At 44.2% G+C, this 22,394-nt stretch overlaps 1 protein-coding gene across 2 annotated transcripts in view; it reads right to left on the bottom strand.

Moving 5' to 3' along the window:
• The window catches only part of Sel1l3 (SEL1L family member 3), a 110,833-nt gene that overhangs the window by 69,524 nt on the left and 18,915 nt on the right, over nt 1-22,394 (bottom strand). For both annotated transcript variants that reach the window (XM_076938501.1, XM_034509065.2), the window contains exons 3-7: nt 15,377-15,503; nt 13,294-13,415; nt 12,172-12,287; nt 9,124-9,182; nt 1,245-1,377 (exon numbers count right to left, since the gene is read on the bottom strand). In XM_076938501.1, coding sequence (XP_076794616.1) covers nt 1,245-1,377; nt 9,124-9,182; nt 12,172-12,287; nt 13,294-13,415; nt 15,377-15,503 — 557 coding nt within the window. The remainder of the gene's footprint in view (nt 1-1,244; nt 1,378-9,123; nt 9,183-12,171; nt 12,288-13,293; nt 13,416-15,376; nt 15,504-22,394) is intronic.

Below are 22,394 nucleotides of genomic sequence, written 5' to 3' on the forward strand. Positions count from 1 at the left end.
TTCTAGGCTAGCCTGGACAACCTAGTGAAAACCTGTCTAAAAAAAAAAAGTTTAAAAAAATGTTTTTAAGAAAGGAAAAAGTCTAAAACTGAAAAAGAAAGAAAGAAAGGAAGGAAGGAAGGAAGGAAGGAAGAAAGAAAGAAAGAAAGAAAGAAAGAAAGAAAGAAGGAAAAAGCAACAACAACAAAAAATCTCAGCAGTATTCGAGCCCCAGTACCAAAACCTATTTTTATTTTGTTTTTGTGAGCAGGGTTTCCTGGGTCCCAGGCTGACATCAAACTTGATCTTGAGCTCTTGGTCTTTTTGCCTCAACCCACTGACCACTGGCTTCACCGGGGTGCACCACCATTCCACACCACAACAGCGAAATGTTTGAAGCTCAGCCTGACCCATCTTTCTTGCTTCTCCTCTCAGCCCAGGGTCTGGCATGCAGTAGCTACTCTGAAGCATATACTGCACAAGTAGATCTGTGATTTTTCTTTTCCTAGCTATCCCAAAGATAGGGAGCAAGTCGAGGCTTCCTATTTGTTCTCGTGTCTTTGCCTGGACTCCACTGGGTCGAGGGAATGAGAAGACAATTTCCTCTCGGGCATCTGGTGGGGTCCTCAATCTCCTTAGCAGGGATGAGAAGACACTGTTCGGAGGCTGTGTGGTAGGGAGCCATGAGTCTTCTACTAGAATGAAAACAGCTAGAGTAGTCCTCCATGGGCATGTTAGGATATGTGTCCTAGGTACAGTAAATTACCTCGGGGTCCAATGCCCTATTGAATCTGGCTCTCTGTGGTCCACCCACCCCAGCATGAGCTGAGGTAGGGCTTCTAAGAGGATGAGTGAAGATTGGCTGGCACAGGGCTTTAATTTGCTGGAGTATTGCTTCTTCTGATACTTTAAATAATAGCATAGAAAAGAAGCTTTACCAAATAACTAAGATTCTCTCCTTTCATTAGCTTAATCACTGGATAGGCAACAGCTTGATAAAAATCTACTCTATAATTAAGCTAGTAGTTATTAAAACAGAGGAAGTAAATGGTTCCCATTTTATGAGTACTAAATGAACCGCACGGTAACAGAAATCTATTATTGGGCTGGCTCAGGGGAAGCCTCAATATTAATTATGTTTGGTGGCTGAGCCCACGCATGCTTCCGTCCGCTTGGGTAAATCTTTTGTTTACACTGTGTTTCCTGCTCCCAGTGGCCCATAGTCACACACACTCCTGGCAAACTTCTTGATCCCCAAGGCTCACCTGTGTGGGGTGTAGGCTGCGGAGGCGATAGTATTTCACTGGTCCAAAAAACCCTTCGATGCCTGCCACATACCTGCTTCCTCCAATAATGAAGTAGCCAGCTGTGTCGTTATAATAGAAATCTTCATGGAAGCTAGAGAGGAACACAAAAGATTGAGGCAGCCCTGGAGTCTGGGACCTGATTATCTTAAAAGAGACTCAGTCATGGGCATCCCTAAACCCCTTGACCTAACTCAAGTTGCCACAGGCCTCTCAGACTGGTTTGCAGCAGTTGAGCCCACTACAGGGTCAGGAGGACCTGGGCTAGACCCTGGCTCTGCTATCAGCAGCTGTGTGAACTTGTCCCAACCACCTAAATACTAAAGACTATTGTCCTTTGTAAAATAATAGTTCTCCACTCAATGAACTGTGAGGATTTGATGCACTGTGGTTCCAGGCAAACACCTAATATCTACTACTGTTTAGAATCGGGAGAAATATTGGGAATTATTTTCCTTTAATATTTTGTCCTAAAAGGCAAAATTTTTTATTGAGCAAACAGAAAGCAGTTTAAGGAGAAGCTTAAACTTTAGACTATTTGATAAGGACGAGCAGTTAAATTCATTGAGGAGGAGGCATCCATGGCAAGGCCAAGGGTCACGGCAGATACAAGAGGCTAGCAACAGGTGATGTGCCTGCCCCATGTCTATATTGCTGGGAAGGAGACAGGGACGAAACAGATAGTGGGTGGTGTGTATAAAGGGCACAAAGGTACTTCTTGCAGTGTTCTTTATATTCAAGATGGGAAACGGAAAGTCCCAGGAGTCTACCCAGGAGGGATGGCCAGCAAGAAAGCCTTGGACACAGCTTTATTTACTATGTAAATTGAAAAGAGGGCAAACCTGGAAGAAAAAAATGCACTAAGTTTAAAAATGAAGATGGGGGCTAGGGCGGTAGCTCAGGTGGTACATTCACAAAGCCCTGGGTTTGCACCCCAGCACCACCACATAAACTAGGTATAGTCTATAACCCCAGCACTCAAGAGGAAGAGGAAGGAGGGTGAGAAACTCAAGGTCACCCTCACCTACTGTGAGTCTAAGGCCAGTGTAAGCCACAGGAAACTCTGTGTGTGTGTGTGTGTGTGTGTGTGTGTGTGTGTGTGTGTGAGAGAGAGAGAGAGAGAGAGAGAGACAGAGACAGAGACAGAGACAGAGACAGAGACAGAGACAGAGACAGAGAGGAGAATACGTTCTATCTGTGTAGAGACAGTAAGCAGATTTTTTTGTATTTGCACAAACTCTGAAATATATTCAGTAAACTAATGAAATTATTTCCCCATAGGGCATGAGGTTGAGGCTGGAGTAAATCAGGAGAGGAAGAGGCAAGGCTTGACTGTATCTTTGTTTTTATTATTTTCTCTTCCTTAGTGTTGACTTGATAAGCCACGTGCACTCATTACCTATTTAGAAACCAAAGTAGGACTATATGACCATGTGACCAGAGCATATGTGAACAGCAGGGTAGGTAAGACCCAAGACAAGTCAAGTGAGAAGCTAGGCAAAGAGAGAGCTATGGGCAGAGAGGGCAGATGGAAAGCCAAGAAGAGAGAATAAAATGACAGGCAGGCTGCCAGAAGCCAGGGAGCTGAGGAAGCCAGAAGCCAGGGGGAAAGCAAGCTCCTGACAGGTGGCACAGGGAAGGCAGGCAGCCCAGGGTTATTCCAGGACAGAGATCAACTGACTGCCTCTGAGCAAGACCCTATTCTTTAGCAAGTATACTTGGTCAGGGAGGAGGCTGGAGAGGGTGGAAATTGGGCCTATGTGTGTCTGTCTGTCTGTCTGTCTGTCTCTCTCTCTCTCTGTCTCTCTCTCTCTCTCTGTGTGTATGTGTGTGTGTGTGTGTGTGTGTGTATGTGTCTGTGTGTCTGTGTGTGTATGTGTGTATGTGTGTGTGTGTGTGTGTGTGTGTGTGTATGTGTGTGTATGTGTGTGTGTATGTGTGTGTGTGTGTGTATGTGTGTGTGTGTGTATGTGTGTGTGTGTATGTGTGTGTGTGTGTATGTGTGTGTGTATGTGTGTGTGTGTATGTGTGTGTGTGTGTGTGTATGTGTGTGTATGTGTGTGTGTGTGTATGTGTGTGTGTGTATGTGTGTGTGTGTGTGTGTGTATGTGTGTGTGTGTGTATGTGTGTGTGTGTATGTGTGTGTGTGTATGTGTGTGTGTGTGTATGTGTGTGTGTGTGTGTATGTGTGTGTGTATGTGTGTGTGTGTGTATGTGTGTGTGTATGTGTGTGTGTATGTGTGTGTGTGTGTGTATGTGTGTGTGTGTGTGTGTGTGTGTGTATGTGTGTGTGTATGTGTGTATGTGTGTGTGTGTATGTGTGTGTGTATGTGTGTATGTGTGTGTGTGTGTGTGTGTATGTGTGTGTGTGTGTGTATGTGTGTGTGTGTGTGTGTGCCACTGCCACAAGAAATGAATTCGCTTTGGCACATGCAACACCTACGGAAGAGAAGGCCTTCCTTCCACTCTGTGTATTTATCTTTTCAGAATCAGCCTTGAAGGACTATGGAAAATGAAGCGCTCTCTCTCTCCCTCTCTGTCTCTGTGTCTCATTTTCCTGTCCTCCCCCTCCCTCTCCCTGCCCCTCCCTCTCTCCTTTTTTCAAGAGAGACCACAAAGTGAGTAACTCTGACTTGCAGAACAGACCCTGTTTCTCAGGACCTTGGAAAGACTGTGATGGTCTAACTCACATGAGAGTACTTGGTGCTGGATGGATGAGAAGCTTTATTTTGAATCAGCTTGCTGGAGGTGCCCCGGTTCTCTGCAACTCTATTGGTGCTCACGATACACTGGGGGTGCTCCCTAGTAGAGGGTCTCTGGAGCCCTCATTCCTTCCCCCACTTTTAAACATGAAAATAATGTCTATTTATAGAGTTGTTGTGAGGGTTGACTGGACTACAAATTGAATGGCCAAAATGCTCCAAAATGTTGCTGATTTCAGAGGGTTTGGGATTGATCCCAGTGTGTGCATAGGCTCAACCGGTTGAGCATCCAGAATCAGGAAACTTAGAAAACCCCAATTTTCTGAAATCAGAAATGTCTTGGACATCTAAAACGCTCTAAAATCTGATGTGACACTCAGACATTGCCAGACTTTGAGCATTTAGGTTTTAGATTTGTGGCTCCTCGGCAGTTAATACATAAAGTACTTAGGACAGTGGTGTCACACGGTAGACGCCATGGCTGCTGCCTACGGGTGTGAATACTCATCTCACCGCTGGACTTCTGCTCCCACCATCGGAGGCACACGCTTACTAAGATGTGTTCGTTTCTCAGACAAGACACTGTCAACTCTATGTTCATTGTAATCCTGGTACGAACCTCAATATGTAATCTATTAAAATAGAACAGGGGAAAAAGACAGTTCCTTCCATTATAGAGCAAGTTAAGCTGGGTCTGTAAGTCCAGCCACTCAGAAAGACGAGTCAGAAGGACCAAAAATTCAAGGTCATCCTAGACAACATCTGAGACTCTGCTTCAAAATAAAACAACAAAGGCTCAGTGGTAGAGTGTGGGCCTGGCATGCAAGACCCTGTCTATCCAATCTCTAGTAACACACACACACACACACACACAAACAAAACCCACACTTGTATGCAAATTCAACAAAGGAAAGTTATTTTAGCGGTGGAATTATAGTAAGTAATTATGAAAGACTGAAGAAATCTATGAAGGGCTTGGGGTTCAAACTGTTTTTGCAACTGTCTTCTTGAAAAGGGAAAGGGAGAAAAATTGTGTGTTTTCTGGAAAAAAAAAAAAAAAAAAAAAAAAAAAAAAAAAAAGACGATAGCAAACTCCAATTTTCCGAGCAAAGGGAAGGACCTGTCTGGAAAGTTTGATGCAAACTTACACAGCGGTCCCCAATCATAGTCCTTAACCACTCAGGGGGTGCAGCCCCAAAGCCCCTGTGGGTGACTAAAACCTTGTATTGCTCCAAAGTCTACCCATGCTGACTTCCTGCCCCTGTATCGCCACACCTTTGATAAGCTTTAATTAATAAATTCCACGAGGTAAAGGATGAGCAGTAGCAAGTGACAACGTAGAGCAATTTGGGCCGAATACTATGATGAGCATACGCAAATGTGGTCCCCCTCCAAGTATCTTTCAGTGCTGTGCACATCCTTTCTGTGTGAGTGAGATGGTACTTTGGAGAGGCATCTAACAGCTCCTCTGGGAGTCCCAATTTCCAGCATCACTTCTCGTATGCTTTGGGACATGTTTAAGTGGAGAGGGGATAATATGAATGCTGGTGTTTTGACAGGATAACTGAAGACCCAGCTACGTAACGGGCAGGTAACACCCACTGCATGGATGCACAACCGAGGGCAATGCACAGTACAAAAGACTTCATCCTGCTGCTCAGAACAGCGTGCACTTTAAAATGTATACACTGTTTACTTCCGAAAATTTCCATTTAATAGTTTTAGGCCTCTGCTGACTGTGCATAAGAAAAACCATGGAAAGTGGGTAAGGAGGAACTACTGTATGTTTTTTAGTTAGCATAAGATGCTTAAGGTAAGGGTCCTTGCTTTTCCTGGTTCTTTTTCTTCCCCCCACTTAATAACAAATTACTTGGTCTCTATGTTACTGTCCAGTAATTTTTGAACTGTCATCATTATCAACAATCAATAGGTACATCTATCTTTGTCTCCATCTGCATCTCTACAGTATGTTTCCACATTTTTCTCCTCTGAAATTCTCATCGTTTGCACAAGATTGTAAGAGAACCCTTGTATTGTGCACAGTTTGATGGTCATCAATTTCCCCGGCATGAAAGCTGAGCTAGACTCCTCTAGAGCTCAGACTAGTCTCTTTGGAAAACCTCAGACAATTGTCTTACCTCTTATCTAGACATAAAGGGCCCTGGTTTATTACCAAGAGCACTGGAGGCCGGAAGATTGACCGGCGTTGCTAGATAAACCCCAATCAGAATTAGGACATAGCCAGACTTGCAGTTATTTCTAGAAGAGACTTGAGGACCCTTCACCTCTGGTCATTTTTTTTGTCTGGGGTCAATTCCTCAGGACCTAATCTAAGTTCTGAGTCTCTCAAGCCACTTTATCCATTTCTTTCCAGCATTTCTGATAGCCTGTAACTTTAAATTTATTTGTGAATTTGTTCTACTGAACGATTCTCCTTTATCGGATACCTTTCCCATTTTCCTGGGAGTAGAGTCTGCATTCTCTCTTTTTAATCTTCTCCCACTCCTAGAATCAAACCCTGTGTTGGGAATGTGAAATATGCTCAATAAATATGAGATAGACAGATAGATAGATGCACGGACAGATGGATGTAACCTAAAGGTATCCCTGTCACCAAAAGTCACTCATAGGCACTTACTTTGCCAGCACAAGCTGCTGAACACTTAATTTCTGTTCCTGTGACACTGCCCTCACCTTCATAAGATAAAGCCAACACTACATTTACATTTCAAGAGCAGACAAGAGATAGCAGGGTGTCCTTACAACACTCACAACCCAACCAGGAAGCCTGCAACTGATGCTGTGCCCTTCCCTAGCTTGCATCACTGTAAAAGTAGGGCTCTGCTTTAGATTCCAAAGTTGGCAATGAAGAATATCAGGATCGGGGCTAATATGACTAGTTATGACTCATTGGATGCTCTACCTGAGATACTGAACTGGCACAAACCTCCCAATCAGTCCTGGTCTATGCTCATACTGGTTCTGTTGTTATAGAAGTCTGATACCCTGTTCATAGATTTTTTTTTTTGCATTCATTTTTTTTTAAATATTGAATCAAAATGTCTTTTTCTTATGACTCTTAAGTTGAGTTGCTTCCCTACCCCACCATCACCAGTAAGGGCTCCCAATTCACAGTACCAGTTTTATCCAAAAGAGTCATTGCATAGAGACAGCCACACAGGGACCTAGAGGAATGTCCTGGCCACCTCTCCTAGCATGTGGCCTTGCTAACACTGCAGATTCTGGAGAATGGAGACGATGAAGTTCTATTGCCATAGCCACTCTTGTTTTTGGTACTGGGCTCTGGCCATGCCAGCATTGAGCTGCTGTCACTCCTATGATGTCATGTTCTTGGAATGCCACCCCTTACTCTCTCACACTGTGACCTGTCTACATTCACTTGTATTGGTCTCTGGGGTTTGGGGTTTTGTAGAAAAGGAAGCCCCCACGTGAGAAATGAAAAGCCACCTTTGAAATCCATTCACTTGCTTAAAATGCCCTGGGGCTGGAGTGGGTGGGGCCAGAGAGGAGGGGAGTACCACTTTTAACTTACATCATGAGACAACCCATAATATCTAGGACTCGATGAATAGATTTCCAAAGGAGCCTCAGATCCTGTCGGGCTTCTCTGTCCCTTGATTTAGTCATAGATTTTCCATAAAGAAAACCTGCCTATGTTGGATGCTTCCAATTCTGGCACACTTTAAGACTTCCACTTTATTCTTAGCCTCATTCTCTATGTTTCCAAACAGCTATGGACTCCCTCTTGACCTCGTGGCAGTAAGCAATGATACGTCCTTAACCTTTCTAAAAAACCCTAATCTTTTAATACACACACACACACACACACACACACACCCCAATTGATCTAAACTCCTGGACCTACTAGAAACCAGTGAGATTTACATGTAAACAAGAATGGTTGAAGAAGCCTGTGGCTTCTCTTCCCACCTCACTCACTCTCTGTTCTGGTTCCCTCGGTAGCCAGTTTCTGAGGGAATCTGGGTATCCAGCTTTGATGGGGTTTCCCAAATACCTAATGAAGGCTGTCTGTGCTTGACGCTATAAAACCCACTGTTACATGTGGGTCTAGGAGCAAATTAGAAATCAACAAAGCCGGGCAGTGGTGGCGCATGCCTTTAATCCCAGCACTTGGGAGGCAGAGGCAGGTGGATTTCTGAGTTTGAGGTCAGCCTGGTCTACAGAGTAAGTTCCAGGACAGCCAGGGCTACACAGAGAAACCCTGTCTCAAAGAAAGAAAGAAAGAAAGAAAGAAAGAAAGAAAGAAAGAAAGAAAGAAAGAAAGAAAGGTAGATCAACAAAGCACAAGGCAAGGCCCCCAGTTCTCAGCTTCTGCAAATGCTATGAAGACCGTTACAGACGGATGAAAAGCTGTGCCAGTATCAATAGCTGCACACATTTCAAATCTAGATTATGAACATAAATATGAAGACTGTCTCCTTTTATGCTCTACATGACACCAAAGTTTCCAGCCGTTCTCAATGAGCAACATTAATACTAAGATTTATTTTTGTTAGAATCCTTCATAGAGAATAATTCTCAAAGAAAATAAATTACAAAGTGCCACAAAGGAAGAATTTATGGTGAGATTTGGAAAAAGGATTGACTACTTTCTCCTGCTTAGTACCAAATTATGTGTGTATGTGTGTGTGTGTGTGTGTGTGTGTGTATTATAGAAAGAATGAATGCCTGTTAAAAGATAAAAATTCAAAGCCTAGCTTGGGTCCAGAGATTCTTCGATGGGTTCTGGCACTGGCCACCAAGCCTGACAACTTGAGTTTGATCCCTGGGACCTACATGGTGGGAGGGGAGAACCAGCTCCTGCAGACTGACCTCTGACTTCCACATGTATATGGTGGCTGACCTCTGCAGGTCAACATGGCTAACTTCCACATGTACACCATAGCATCTGTACATATGCATGTCTGGTGCACACATGTGAGGAGGTAGGTGGAAAATAAGATGTAAAACCAAGAACAGAATAACAACAACAACAACAACAAAGTCTGGCTTGGAAAAGCTGAATGAGGTATGCAGAATAATCTTAGGGTTGAAAGCTACAGCGTGAAGACTCCTTAGCCCATCAACAGACTACTGTGGATGAAAATGGCACTTACCTAATGGTCTGATTATAGTAGCTTTTCAAGTCCCATCCAATGCTGGCAGTGACCACTATCTACATTGGGAGAGAAATATACAGGTCAGGTAAGGCCACACACCCCACGTTATAAATATATACGATTTTTGGTATAAATTACTCATGAAATGTGCTTGTCCTTCTCCTGATTAATTTCTACAAAAATAAAATTAACAGTTTACTAGCCCTGGGTATATTTTAAGACTTAATAAATTTAGCTCTCCCCAAATGACTGGATGCTGTGTCTAAATATATCTACAATGCAATTTCTGCCAGTGGGTTTTATGCTTCCAGACTTTAAGCCAGAGGTTGACGGATGTGTCTGTCTGTGCTTCCAAACTTCTTGTGAAGAAGACAAGGAAGTACACCTGACAGTACGAGTAGGCTTAGAAGTTTTACTGGTTTTACCAGAGCCATGGCAGGGTGGGGGAGAAGCCTGGTGCTCTATGTTCTTCACTGCTGGTTGATCCCACCGCCCTTCTGGTAAGCAACAAGAGTCATTACCCTCATTTTGGTGAAGACAATGTTTTGTTTATGATGTTATGTGTTGTCTCAAGTAGGTTCTTCTTAGATCTAGGACTACTTGTGTGAGTCCCTGGGACTAATGGGGACACTTTTTCTCAGACACTTCTATAGGAAGTGTTTAGCAAACCTGTCCTGATCTTTCTAGAATCTCAAAGACTTAGAGACCACCCTATGCCTACGGAAGACAAAGGAAACCACTAGAAACCAACCGTACCAGTCACAGGGCGTGTGAAAAGAGAAAAGAACCCAACCAGTTGTGTCTCTCAGAAACCACTTTTAGTGATTGATTGACTTAGCCAGAGCAGCAAGTGTGGCAATCCCACCAGAGGTTTAAACCTATATACATGAAGAAGTCCAGCAGAGGCAGCAAGAAAGACAAGTCTGGAAGTATCTCAATATCTCAAACCCACTGGCAGAAGAGCACACACAAACACACACACATACACACACATGCTCTTGAATGTTGTACACACACACACACACACACACACACACACACACACACACACACTCACGCAGAGAGCCCTGTTTTTTTCCACCTTGTTGCCCTTCCTACTTCTCTGTGGCTTCATCACACCACACATTACACTACGCAGCTCTTCTCTCCACCTAAGGTACTGTATCTTTTGGTTGTTCAACAATATGGTTCTCTACTGCCTTGCAAGCTAAAGTCCAAATTGAAGTTTCTGCACATTCTAGCCCCAAGGACATAACTCTTTTTTCCTATTAATTTTTTATGCTCCTCAAGTTTATATATTGGAAATTTAACTCCTAAATGTGTATGTTTATGATATTTGGAGGTGAAAACTCTGGGATTCATATCATATGAAGCCATGGGGATGAGTCCCTTTTAAGGGATTAGCAGCTACTTAAGAAGAGACGCCCCCAAATGGCCCAATGGGTAAGGGTAGATCCACGAAGACTGACAACCTGAGTTTCGTTCCACACGGTGGAAGGAAGGGCTTGTATCCCATACGTTATCTTCTGACTTCCATATAATTACGGTGGCATGAGAATTCCAGCACTCACATATACACACTAAACTAAGCATATGTGTATCGATGTGATAAAAAATTAAGAAGAAGAGAAAGAGAGAGATCTCAGCCAGAATATTCTCTCTGGCTACCATTTAGTGATACCATACCATGTTGTAATGCAGCAAGAGGGTTCCCGCTAGACGCCAGCAAGAGCTTTCAAAACTATGAGGAATTAACGTTTTGTCTCTGGATAGTCTGTAGCAACAGTCAACTTGGCTTATCTGTGAACTTCCCAGTCATAGCAGAGACCCCTGTTCCTTTCCTCCCCATTTAAATTCCGGCCAAACATAAAAGCCTTGTACACGAACGCTTCCCTGAGCATCCCAGCATGGAATGCTGTCTTCCTTCTAGAAATCAATATGAATCATTTGGCAATTAAGCTTGCCTTATGACTTCTCTTCACGTGCTTAATGTTACTCCCATAAATAGTCTGTAAGTAACTGGAGCCTGGTGCCTTCCATACAGCAGGTGCAGAATCAGATCTATGAATCTGCTCTGATGATGTGATGCCTGTCTTGGTGGCACAGCATGTACCTCTCATACATGGGCGATGTGGACCTCAGCTATGGTACTGCAGATTTTCTAAGGAAAAAGTAGTATACAAAAATTTCCAGCTAGCGTCTTACTAAGTCCTCTCAGGAAGGTGGCGAGAGCTGACCTGATTAATTTTTTTTTTTCTCTTCAGAGCACAGAATGGTGGGAATGTTAAGCACAAGGGAGGACCATGAGTTATCTAAAGCACGAGACAAACAAAACGCCTCCTCCAGTTTTGTTCCAGGAAAATCACAAATCAATAAGAAAAGCTGATGAGAAAATAAAGTAACCAGAAAAAGCTAGCATGCTGGCATCGCATCGATGGAGAAATGGAATCGTCTTCAATTACAGCAACAGATTTCCCACAATCCATAAAAACCTCTGTTATGGGGGGTTTGAGAGAGTTATGAGCAACGTTTTATGTACAGAATAGATAAAGACCCTCCCTCCCAACACAATCATCACTTACATGCGTTGGTTATTACGAGTGTGTTTAGTGCCAAGCATAAGCAATTGTTTCGACTGCCAAAAGCAGTCAAATCATTTCTAAGCTGAACTAGCCAATAAATTCCTTTAAAAAAGTTGTAGATCTAATCTGGCCATGTGAACATGGCCGATGTGATTGTGACAGTTAAGTGCAGGGAGCCTGTGTCCCTAGGGGAGAAGGGCTGAATAACTCAGATAACTGTGGCTACAGTATTTACTCATTCGCCACAGAGTGGAAAGAACCACTTTAAAAGTTAATTAAATGGGATGAGAGTCTTATGATTTAAACTTCCATCTATAAAGTTCGATTTAGCAACAGCGTAATTGTAAAGGGTGCATCGTTAGCCAAATTCCCTCCCAGGCTTTGTGGCTCTTTGCCTTCGTAACAATGTTTTTTAGCTCAAAAGAGATGTCCCCAGGACTCCAGGCAGAGTAAACGCAGATACCTGGCCTCCATTGAAAGAGATGTCCAGTCGGCACCACTCCTTCAAAGGGAGGGTGAATTTGGTTTTTACAGCCAAGTCTTCTCCCTTGACGAGATGCATTTGAATATGCAAACTGCCTACAATGAAAAAAAGACAAGAGGTCATGGGGTCACTGAGGAACACTTCATGGTATGAAGAGGCAATCCTTTCTCAGTAACCCTCCTAAGAAGTTACAAGACTAAACCACAGTCCCTTTTTTCCCTTTAAACAGAAGCCAAGCCAAGCCAGGTGCCATGTGGTGAACACTTTAAGTCCTAGCACCAGAGGCTGAGGCAGGAGCATTGAGAGTTCCAGTCCCAGACCAGTCTGCTTTACACAGCAAGTTTCCCTCATCCTACATGGGGAGACTTTGAGAAAGAAAGAAAGGAAGGAAGGAAGAAAGAAAGAAAGAAAGAAAGAAAGAAAGAAAGAAAGAAAGAAAGGAAGGAAGGAAGGAAGAAAGGAAGGAGGGAAGGGGAGGGGGAGGGAGGGAAAAGCAAAACAAAACAGAATGAGCAACATCCAAAAATGCATTTGTACGTATATTTCTTTGTAAATATGGTATTTATTTTGAGCCCTTAAGGGGAGGAAAAAAAAAGACTTAATTTGAAGCTCACAGTTAATTCCCTATGGTCTTGTCTGCATAAACAGCACCCAGTTTCTAGTTTCAACTTCTATTTCCAAATGAAAACAAAGAGACCTTTGTCTAACAACCTGAACCCAAAATTCATCTGTATCTCTCCAATTTATTTTTCCAACTTTGTACACTTGTCATAATTCTAGAATTATTTTTAGTAAGATTACTTGACTGAGTCTACCCAAAATAATCAAGTGTGTGTGTGTGTGTGTGTGTGTGTGTGTGTGTGTGTTTAATGCAAGGAACAAACCTCTCTTTCTCCACTCCTGTTTTAGTGGATTACACATCAAAGTGGCATAATTACAATCCCCATACAATCCCCACTGGCTGCTTGCAAAACAAGGCACATTTTAACCTCCTAGAGCCGTGGCACTGACAATATCTCCCTTATCCCACACAGATGCTTCTGCCAGGAGAAAGAGTGTAAGAAAACTACAAGATCATTCCTTGGCTCTGTGTATACTCACCTTCTTCCGTAAGGAACACAGAAGGCGTGCCGTACATCTCATTAGAATCAACAAAGTACAGAATTCCACAGAGGCTGGCCTCGCAATAATGGAGTAAATAAAGCCACAGTGAAACGGTGACCCTAAAGGAGGGAGGCAGAAAAAAATTCTGCTGATTGATATCATCCAAGAACAGGTAATTACAGTTAACAATGACCAAGTAAATTGCTTTCTTTCTAACGAAGGGGTGGATTTGCCTTAGTGCTCATCATGGGAGATCAGCTTGCAAAGCCTGAGATTTTTAGACAAAAGAGGTAGTTAAAGTAACTGCAAAGATAGGAGTTAAGCTCCTTTGTACAGAACTTGCTGATGTTCCTTCTACCTTGCACTGAAACGTTGGGGGGTGGGGACTCTCTGAGATGCTCACGTGCCAGCAATTTGAATTCTTGATTGAGGCTGATAAAAAACGAGACGGTGAATAAAAATATGGATTTTAATAAGAGGCGATGTGATAAGGAGCTATTCTAATATCTGTGATTAGAAGGGGGAAAAAAAAACCATAAGTAGGGCTTTTTGAGCAATTTTGTTTCTTTCAGGGATAAAAGCCCCAACTGTGATGCTCTGTAAATGACCTCCCCACGTGACACACGGACACAAATGCACCATCCTACCTCTCATGTTTGGGTGCTTTAGGAGCTCAGTTCTAGCCAACCTAGGTGATACAGTTCATTTAATTGTTCCATTCCCACACGGGGCTATTTTAGTTGGGGGAAAGGAAACAAAAAAAGAAGACACTATGGCAGAGTAGATGGCTCCGTGGGTAAAGTGCTTGCCTTACAATCACGATGACCTGATAACCCAGCAACCCAAGAATAGTGGTACTTGCTTGTAATCCAGCTCTGGGGAGGCAGGGACAGGAGAATCCCGGGGGCATGGGGGGCGGGGGAGGGGAGGGGGGCTCACTGGCCAGCCTAGCCTCTTTCGTAAGTTCTAAGCAAGTGAGAGACCCTGCCTCAAAAACGAGTTGGACAACTCAACTTGAATAGCTAAAGAATGACCTTTGGCCTCTGAATGCAGGCACACATGTATCTACCTGCACACAAACAAAATGCACACACATGCAAATACAAAAGGGAAAAATTGTATATCTCTGACTTAAGGAACGAGGATTAGCAGTAGCCAACTCAACTCGGACAGTTTCAGCCAGGATACATGATACATCAGCCATTCAGGAAATACTTGCTGAACACTAGTAGGCTATAAGCTGTGCAAGAGAGCAATAGTTCAGAGACAAGGAGCAGGGAGTCAGAGTGTTTGGTCTATGACACATGACTCAATGTTAAACAAACACATCCTGCTTTTGCCACTTACCCCAGTAGCTAATTTGAAGCCTGGGTTAAGGTGGCAGTGGCTCTCAGTTCTTTGGAGGATACAGCCAAAGAACTCGTTCAGAATATTCTGGGCTTTGCAAGCTGGCCTTGAAGTCAGTGTCACATTATGCAAACAGATGGTGTCACAGACTTCCCTCCTGACCCACCCAGCTGAGCAAGCTCATGAAGATAAGTTATTACAAGGAAGCTTAGCGAGAACATACGCTCGGCGAGTGACTCAAGATCTTTCTACCGCCAGCCGCACAGGAAGAATTAAATCACTCGGCTAAATCCATCTGATCTGAGGTGAGCTAGGAGCCATTTCCAGCATCTTCAGCTCAGCAGAAGGAAAAATAGATGTGGATTCTGCTGAAATCAATGGAGGAGATCAGAGGTCCTGAGGGTTCTAGCAGTTCATCCAATCTTCCAGGACCAAGCGGGCCAAGGCCGTGACTACAGTCTATGCTGGCTGTGGGTGGCTGCACCTGAAACCTCAGCAGACCTAAGTTTCAACACCTTGCTGCCTGCTCTCTGGGACCAGCCCAAAAAGATGAAGGAAAACGGATGACTCCTATGTGCAGAAAGAATTTCCACCTAACATTAACATTTCCTGGTTCTCCTATTCTCTTTAAGCATTTGTTCACAGAGCCTCAGAGGGGATTCTGCCACTAGCCTGCCAGGTGTTCAGATACAAACAAGCCCGTCGCACCAGCCCTCGACCTTCCCACCCTTACATGGGGTAGTCCACACGCTGGCTTCGGGTGGCCTCTAGTTCTCGGTTCTGGAACTTTGAGAGCTTCTTCAAGATGCCTGTGTTTTCTCCACTGGAAGCATAGGGGAAGCCGAGGAGGGCAACTGCATCTGCAAACATCACCGAAGTCACCTTCAGTTCTCTCCAGAGAAGCAGCCCTTCCCAACTCACACCCTTCTTGGCACCCTTAGTTTCCACCAAATGCTTAAAGCAACAGCCTAAAACTATGTGCGAGCATTCACAGAACACAGAATCTAAGCCAGGAAGCACCACATGAGGCACATCACCAAGACTGTCCTCATTTGTTCTCATTAGAATCTTAGAAAAAAAAAAAAAGTTTTTGTTATCAGTCCCATTCTGTGGAGGGGAAGTCCAAGGTTAAGTTCACAAAGTTCAGAAGCTATAAGGACAGATTTTTAGGTTTAAATTCTGACATCCATCCATCCATCCATCCATCCATCCATCCACCCATCCATCTATTTTCAAGATGGGTCCAGGGCCTTGCACAAGGTAGGCAAGTACACTCAGCCATTAGTTACATCTCCAGCTTTTGTGTTCTTGGCCACATTGCATACAACCCTTTAATGCTAGGGAAAACATTTTCAATTTGTGTTACAAAGATGCTATCACATTGACAGAACTCCTGATAGTAGTCACTGCTTTACATATCACACGTGTATGACCTTGTTGAATCCTCATTATTATGGCCAGTGTACAGACTGGAAAACAGAGGCAGGATTTGCCAACATGGTAACTAACATTTGGTGTATGACAGGCAGTGTGATAAGCACATTCCAAGGGTCATATCAAGAAACTTTATGACAAAAGATCAAGTGGGACATCAGCACTTTCACTTCCGAATTTTTTCACAAACATGGGACTCTAGAGCCTGGGCATATCCTTGGCAGATCGTCTAGGGAAAATCAGGCTCTCCAGTTCCTTATCTAACAACTCCTGCTTTAACGAAGGCTAAGTATACATTTCTATTCTCCATATTCTCTTGGCCTAGGAATAGCCATGCCTTTCTCGTTCCTAAAATTCTCCAGGATTTAAACATCCATAATTCAATGATAGAAACAGCCTACTCTTCCTAGGACTCTTGGAGAGAAGCGTTGGTTTCCGTGAGAGTCGTCAAACGTAGAGTATCAGTACATATTACAGGCGTTCTCAGCCTGGGACACTAATCAGCTCAGCTCAGCTCCCAAAGAGAAACAAGAAACTGTTCTAAGTGTAGCAGTACCTTGAGTTTAATATGATCTGAAAATCTCAAAAGCAGTTTTTAGAATCTCCAGCCCTTGTATATATATTTAATAGGATTAAGCAAGCCAGTTCCTTCAAAGCATCTAAATCATGAAATGAATTTCAGATCCATTCGGGAACAGAGGACTTGCTGGTCTGTTATGAGTGTGGAGATGGAAGTTGTCAATGGAAATACTGCAAAGAGGTCCTTAGAATCTGGATAGTTTATCAAAAATGATTGATTTGAGCTCAACCCTGGCTTGCCTTCTATGTGTTGAGAGAATCAGAAAAGACCAGACAGCCACGTTTGTACCAGGAAGCCTGAAGCATATAAGGTTAGCAAAACACCAGGAAAACAAAGCTTCGAGAAAGAGGTTTGCTCACCCTAGGATCAAAGCACCCCACAGCCAAGGACTGTGGAGAGAGAACTCTCAACCAAAAATGTCTAAAATAACTTTGCAAATGGTTTTTTTTTTTTTTACATTTGTCTTGGTGCCCAACAAAAGCAAAGGCACACATATGTTCTTACCAACTCTAGCTTTAATAGTTCTGTTGTGTTTTCCCTCTGTATGCATCCTTTACAATTAAAACCAATTAGCAAGAATGACAGTTTAGAATCCATCTAAGACAGGAGAGCACGTAGGCTTGGCCATTAGCTGACAGTAGCTGTTGAGAATGTCAGACAAATGTTCCTTGATTTATGATGGGACTATATTCCAAACAATGTCAATGGGAAAAATTAAATACTAAAAAAAGAAACTTAATACCTTAATCTGCCCATCATCATTGCTTAGCCTAGCTACCTTAAATGTGCTTAAACGTTCACATTAGCCTAAAGTTGAACAAAATAATTTTACACAAAATTTATTTTACAATGAAGTGTTGGCTCATGTGATTCACTAATACTGTACTAAAGATGGGAAACACAACGGTTTTGTAGGTCTGATTCTGCACTGTCAAAAGTTTAAAAATCCCAGGGTTGGAAGGATGGTTCAGTGGTTAAGAATACTTGCTAGCCCACCAGGAGGACCTGTAATCACATTGAGGTAACCATGTAACAAGCCAGCCATGGTCTTGTGCATGCCTATAAACCCCAGGATTGATTATCATTGGAGCTTTTGGCCACCAACCTAACCCCAAAATTCAAACTCTGGGTTCAGAGAGAGAACCAATCTCAAAGGAATAGGGCAGAAAGCAATAAAGGAGGATACCCTGTGCCCTACTTTGGCCTCCATGTACACACACATGTGACTACACTTGCATACACATGTATACATACCCCCCTACACACACACACACACACACACACACACACACACACAGAGAGAGAGAGAGAGAGGGGGGGGGTTGAAAATTCCTAAATCAATCTGTCATATGTCAAGAACTAAACTAGAAAGTGACAGTTATCACCTACCATCAAAACATTTACAGGTCAGTTAGGTCCCAAGATACATTTTGTGACATATCCAATGGTCTCTGCATGGTTCACGAACGTAAGGACCTTCCTTCCTTCCTGCCTTCCTGCCTTCCTGCCTTCCTGCCTGCCTGCCTGCCTGCCTGCCTGCCTGCCTGCCTGCCTGCCTGCCTGCCTTCCTGCCTTCCTGCCTTCCTGCCTTCCTGCCTTCCTGCCTTCCTGCCTTCCTGCCTTCCTGCCTTCCTGCCTTCCTGCCTTCCTGCCTTCCTGCCTTCCTGCCTTCCTGCCTTCCTGCCTTCCTGCCTTCCTGCCTTCCTGCCTTCCTGCCTTCCTGCCTTCCTGCCTTCCTGCCTTCCTGCCTTCCTGCCTTCCTGCCTTCCTGCCTTCCTGCCTTCCTGCCTTCCTGCCTTCCTGCCTTCCTGCCTTCCTGCCTTCCTGCCTTCCTGCCTTCCTGCCTTCCTGCCTTCCTGCCTTCCTGCCTTCCTGCCTTCCTGCCTTCCTGCCTTCCTGCCTTCCTGCCTTCCTGCCTTCCTGCCTTCCTGCCTTCCTGCCTTCCTGCCTTCCTGCCTTCCTGCCTTCCTGCCTTCCTGCCTTCCTGCCTTCCTGCCTTCCTGCCTTCCTGCCTTCCTGCCTTCCTGCCTTCCTGCCTTCCTGCCTTCCTGCCTTCCTGCCTTCCTGCCTTCCTGCCTTCCTGCCTTCCTGCCTTCCTGCCTGCCTGCCTGCCTGCCTGCCTGCCTGCCTGCCTGCCTGCCTGCCTGCCTGCCTTCCTGCCTGCCTGCCTGCCTGCCTGCCTGCCTGCCTGCCTGCCTGCCTGCCTGCCTGCCTGCCTGCCTGCCTTCCTGCCTTCCTGCCTTCCTGCCTTCCTGCCTTCCTGCCTTCCTGCCTTCCTGCCTTCCTGCCTTCCTGCCTTCCTGCCTTCCTGCCTTCCTTTCTTTCCATTCTCAGAGCCCGGCACAATGCCCACTGCTTGCTAGGAATTCCCTATATATTGGTGACTAAATGAACACTTATAACTATATCCAAGTTAGAATTCAAGTCTGTCTCCCTTTTTTTCCCAACACTTTTTTTTTTATAATTCTAGAATATGCACCATGCTACCTAAGACAAATAATCCTTTCAAATCCTTTCTTCAATTCTATTTCTTGAATTCTTCTTGTATGATATGAGGTTGAAGAATGATGAAGCAACATTCACACACACACATATACACATGCATGCACATGCGCGCACACATGAGTGCACACACACTGCTATAAAGGCAATGCATGTTTAAAATTCTTCTAAAATATTTTTTGTTTTGTTTCTTCAAACTTTAGTGGAGCAAGAGCCACTGGCTATTAAATGGTACAAATCCCTTCATTTGGAGAGAAGAAAACTGTCAATGTCCTGATGAAAATTGTGTAGCTAATAAGAGGCCCAGCTCTAACTCAAACTGGAGCTCCCCACAATACACCAGGAGCAACACACAGCACGTCATCTCTCTCTGCCCATCATCATTGCTTAGCCTAGCTACCTTAAATGTGCTTAAATGTGCACATTAGCCTAAAGTTGAACAAAATAATCTTACACAACACACCTACTGGCTGCTGAAACACCAGAACATTTCCATACTGGTTAGTTCACTAATGCTGCCTTGAGTTCCCAACGGCCCTATCACCTTCTCTGCCTCCCTTTCAGTTCAGAGCCCGGCTCAGCATAGCTGAGATGAGTGGAGGGGCCATCCAGCATCACCCTGCTTCAGCACAAAGGCTAACATCCCACCATCCCACCATGAGGTAGACTGGGACCCCTACCTCTTCTTGGTTGTTGTTGTTGTTGTTGTGTGCGCATGTGTGTGTGTCAGGATCAGCAGTCTTCCTTCACTACTTTCTATTGTTTTGTTTTCTTTTGGAGACAAGGTTTGTCTGTATAGCCCTGGCTGTCCTGGAACTCACTTTGTAAACCAGACTGGCCTTAAACTCGCAGAGATCTGCACGCCTCTGCCTGATATTAAAAGGTGTGTACCACCATGCCTGGCTCTGCACTCTGTCTCTCTCTCTCTCTCTCTCTCTCTCTCTCTCTCTCTCTCTCTCTCTCTCCCTTCCTCCTTTCTTTTGAGACAGGGACTCTCACTGAACTTGGAGCTCACCAATTCAACTAGACTGACTAGCCAGTAAGATCAAGGGTCCTACACACACACACACACACACACACACACCTAGTGCTATGTTACAGATGAGGTGCCACACTACCCAGCATTTTACATGGGCTCTGGGGATTAAACTTAGGTCACCATGCCTTCTTGACAGCCTTTCCCCAAGTCCCTGTTGCATACTTTAGTGTTATCTCTGGGTGGGCGGGGTCTAGAGGACTATTGTAGTCCATCATCTAGTCCAGCCAAAGGACTGGGATCCTAACTCTGGGGAAGGTCCTGTCTCCATGCAGCAAGACCCTTCTCAGGATGAGCTTCAGACACACCGGAAAGACACACTGAGAAAGATCCCCAGCATGCACTTGGAGGAATTAGGCATCTCCCTGCGAGGAATCTCCATGGCTAGTGGAACCTAGGGACATAGAAAGTACAATTTTTCAACCCTGAGAAGAAATGCTTTCCAAACAGGTCCCTAAAAGGCAGTGGATACTGGGTGCACGGTTGCCTTGAAAGCCAGGTCTGAAAATAAAATCAGTATGTTCTTATAGGGATAATTTCAGTCATAAATGCCTTCAAAGAGTGTCTGGGAGATGAAGTGGGTTCCTTTGGAGGTCTGTGGAATATCTACTCTCAGGAGTCTGAGAATATAGGCGCTGGTCCTTGGAACTCATCCTTCCAAACATACATATACACAAAGATTCCCTTAAGGATGCTTAGAGAAGGAACATTGTTAGAAGCAAAAGAAAGGAAAGTCCTTCAGGGAGGCTGGGAATGTTCAGTATGTAAGCTGCTTCCTCTATAAGGATGAGTTCAGATCCCAGGCACCTATGCAAAAAAAAAAAAAAAAAAAAAAAAAAAAAAAAAAAAAAAAAAAAAAAAAAAAAAGCTGCGCACAGCATCGTTCACTGTAATCCCAGTGCTGGCAGAAGAAGACAGAAGGAAGCCAGGAGATTGCTAGGCCAGCATATCTAGCCAAGTCAACAAGCTCATGAGAATAATGGAAACCTACCTCTGACCTCTGGCCTCCACATGTGCACATGCTGGTATGTGCACCCCCACATACATGAGCACAAACACACATAAAACATCCTCCCCCCACACACACTTGACCTGTCTCCCGTCCAAGAAGACAGGTTAAACAAATGATGGACCGACCATCAAGCAACAGACTGCTAAGGATCTGTCAAAAAGAATGAGGCCAGGCAGCATGGTCCAAGGGAGAAAACCCTCTGCTGTATCGCTAATTAGTGTGAGGCACAGTTGCACCTAGGCTATCGTTTGCTTGGGGAGACAAGGAGCTAAACTTCAGGCTTCTCTGTGCAGAGGATTATTCTGGAAGGAGAAACAAGAAATGCTTGTACCGAGTTTGCTTCTGGGAAAAGGACCAGAAGCCTGGAGTGGGCGGAACCTCTCCTTCCCGCTAAACCTTTTTTTCTTACACGATTTGAATTTTTTACCAGGTACATGTATTACCTTTGCAGCTAAGGAAGACAGGAACAAAGGCTCTGAGCATTTCTATGCAGGCAGAGAGAAGAAGCCAGCTGCAGTCCACTGGCCTCCCCACCCCGGGCCTCTGAGGCTGTTCAGCTCAGCCCAACCGCTTCAAAGAGACAAAGTCCAGTGGGTGAAGGAAACATGATTCACATCGATAAAAATTCAACTTAAAAAAAAAAAGTCTTCCTTCTAATTTAGAACCCGGGTTAGGGGTGTGTTAGCATATCTCAGAGATGCGGCACAGCAAAGCCGAAAGAATGGAGGCTTGGACTCCAGTTAAATAATCTCCCCGAGCCTCCGTTTTCCCCTTCATTAAGAAGGGGATGAGAATAATACTGTCTTTCCCTTGAGATTGTTATAAGGATTAAATGAGACAATGTGCCTGGAAAAAGTGTTTTGTTCATTGTAAAGAGCAGTGCAGATACAAGCCACTAATTAGTGTTATTATTGGAAACCTCAGACTACTGTGATCAACTGGGGATGGGGGGCTAAGTCTGTGGTTTTTTTTAAATCCAAATATATAGCTTATAATTAGAAATGGATCATCACATCGTTGGCCTGAATAAGCCCGATGCACATACGGTTTGTTTGGGAGTCGGTTTTATTTTTTCCACAAAGACAAGTCAAGCCTGGATCCAAGTCCTGACTTAAATTTCAGTTATTTTCTTGTAATGGAATTTTGTTATAAGAAGCCATACTTTCAAGTGGCAAGATGGCCCAGGA

The sequence above is a fragment of the Arvicanthis niloticus genome, chromosome 7, assembly GCF_011762505.2.
Source record: "Arvicanthis niloticus isolate mArvNil1 chromosome 7, mArvNil1.pat.X, whole genome shotgun sequence".
NCBI classification, from domain to species: Eukaryota; Metazoa; Chordata; class Mammalia; order Rodentia; family Muridae; genus Arvicanthis; species Arvicanthis niloticus.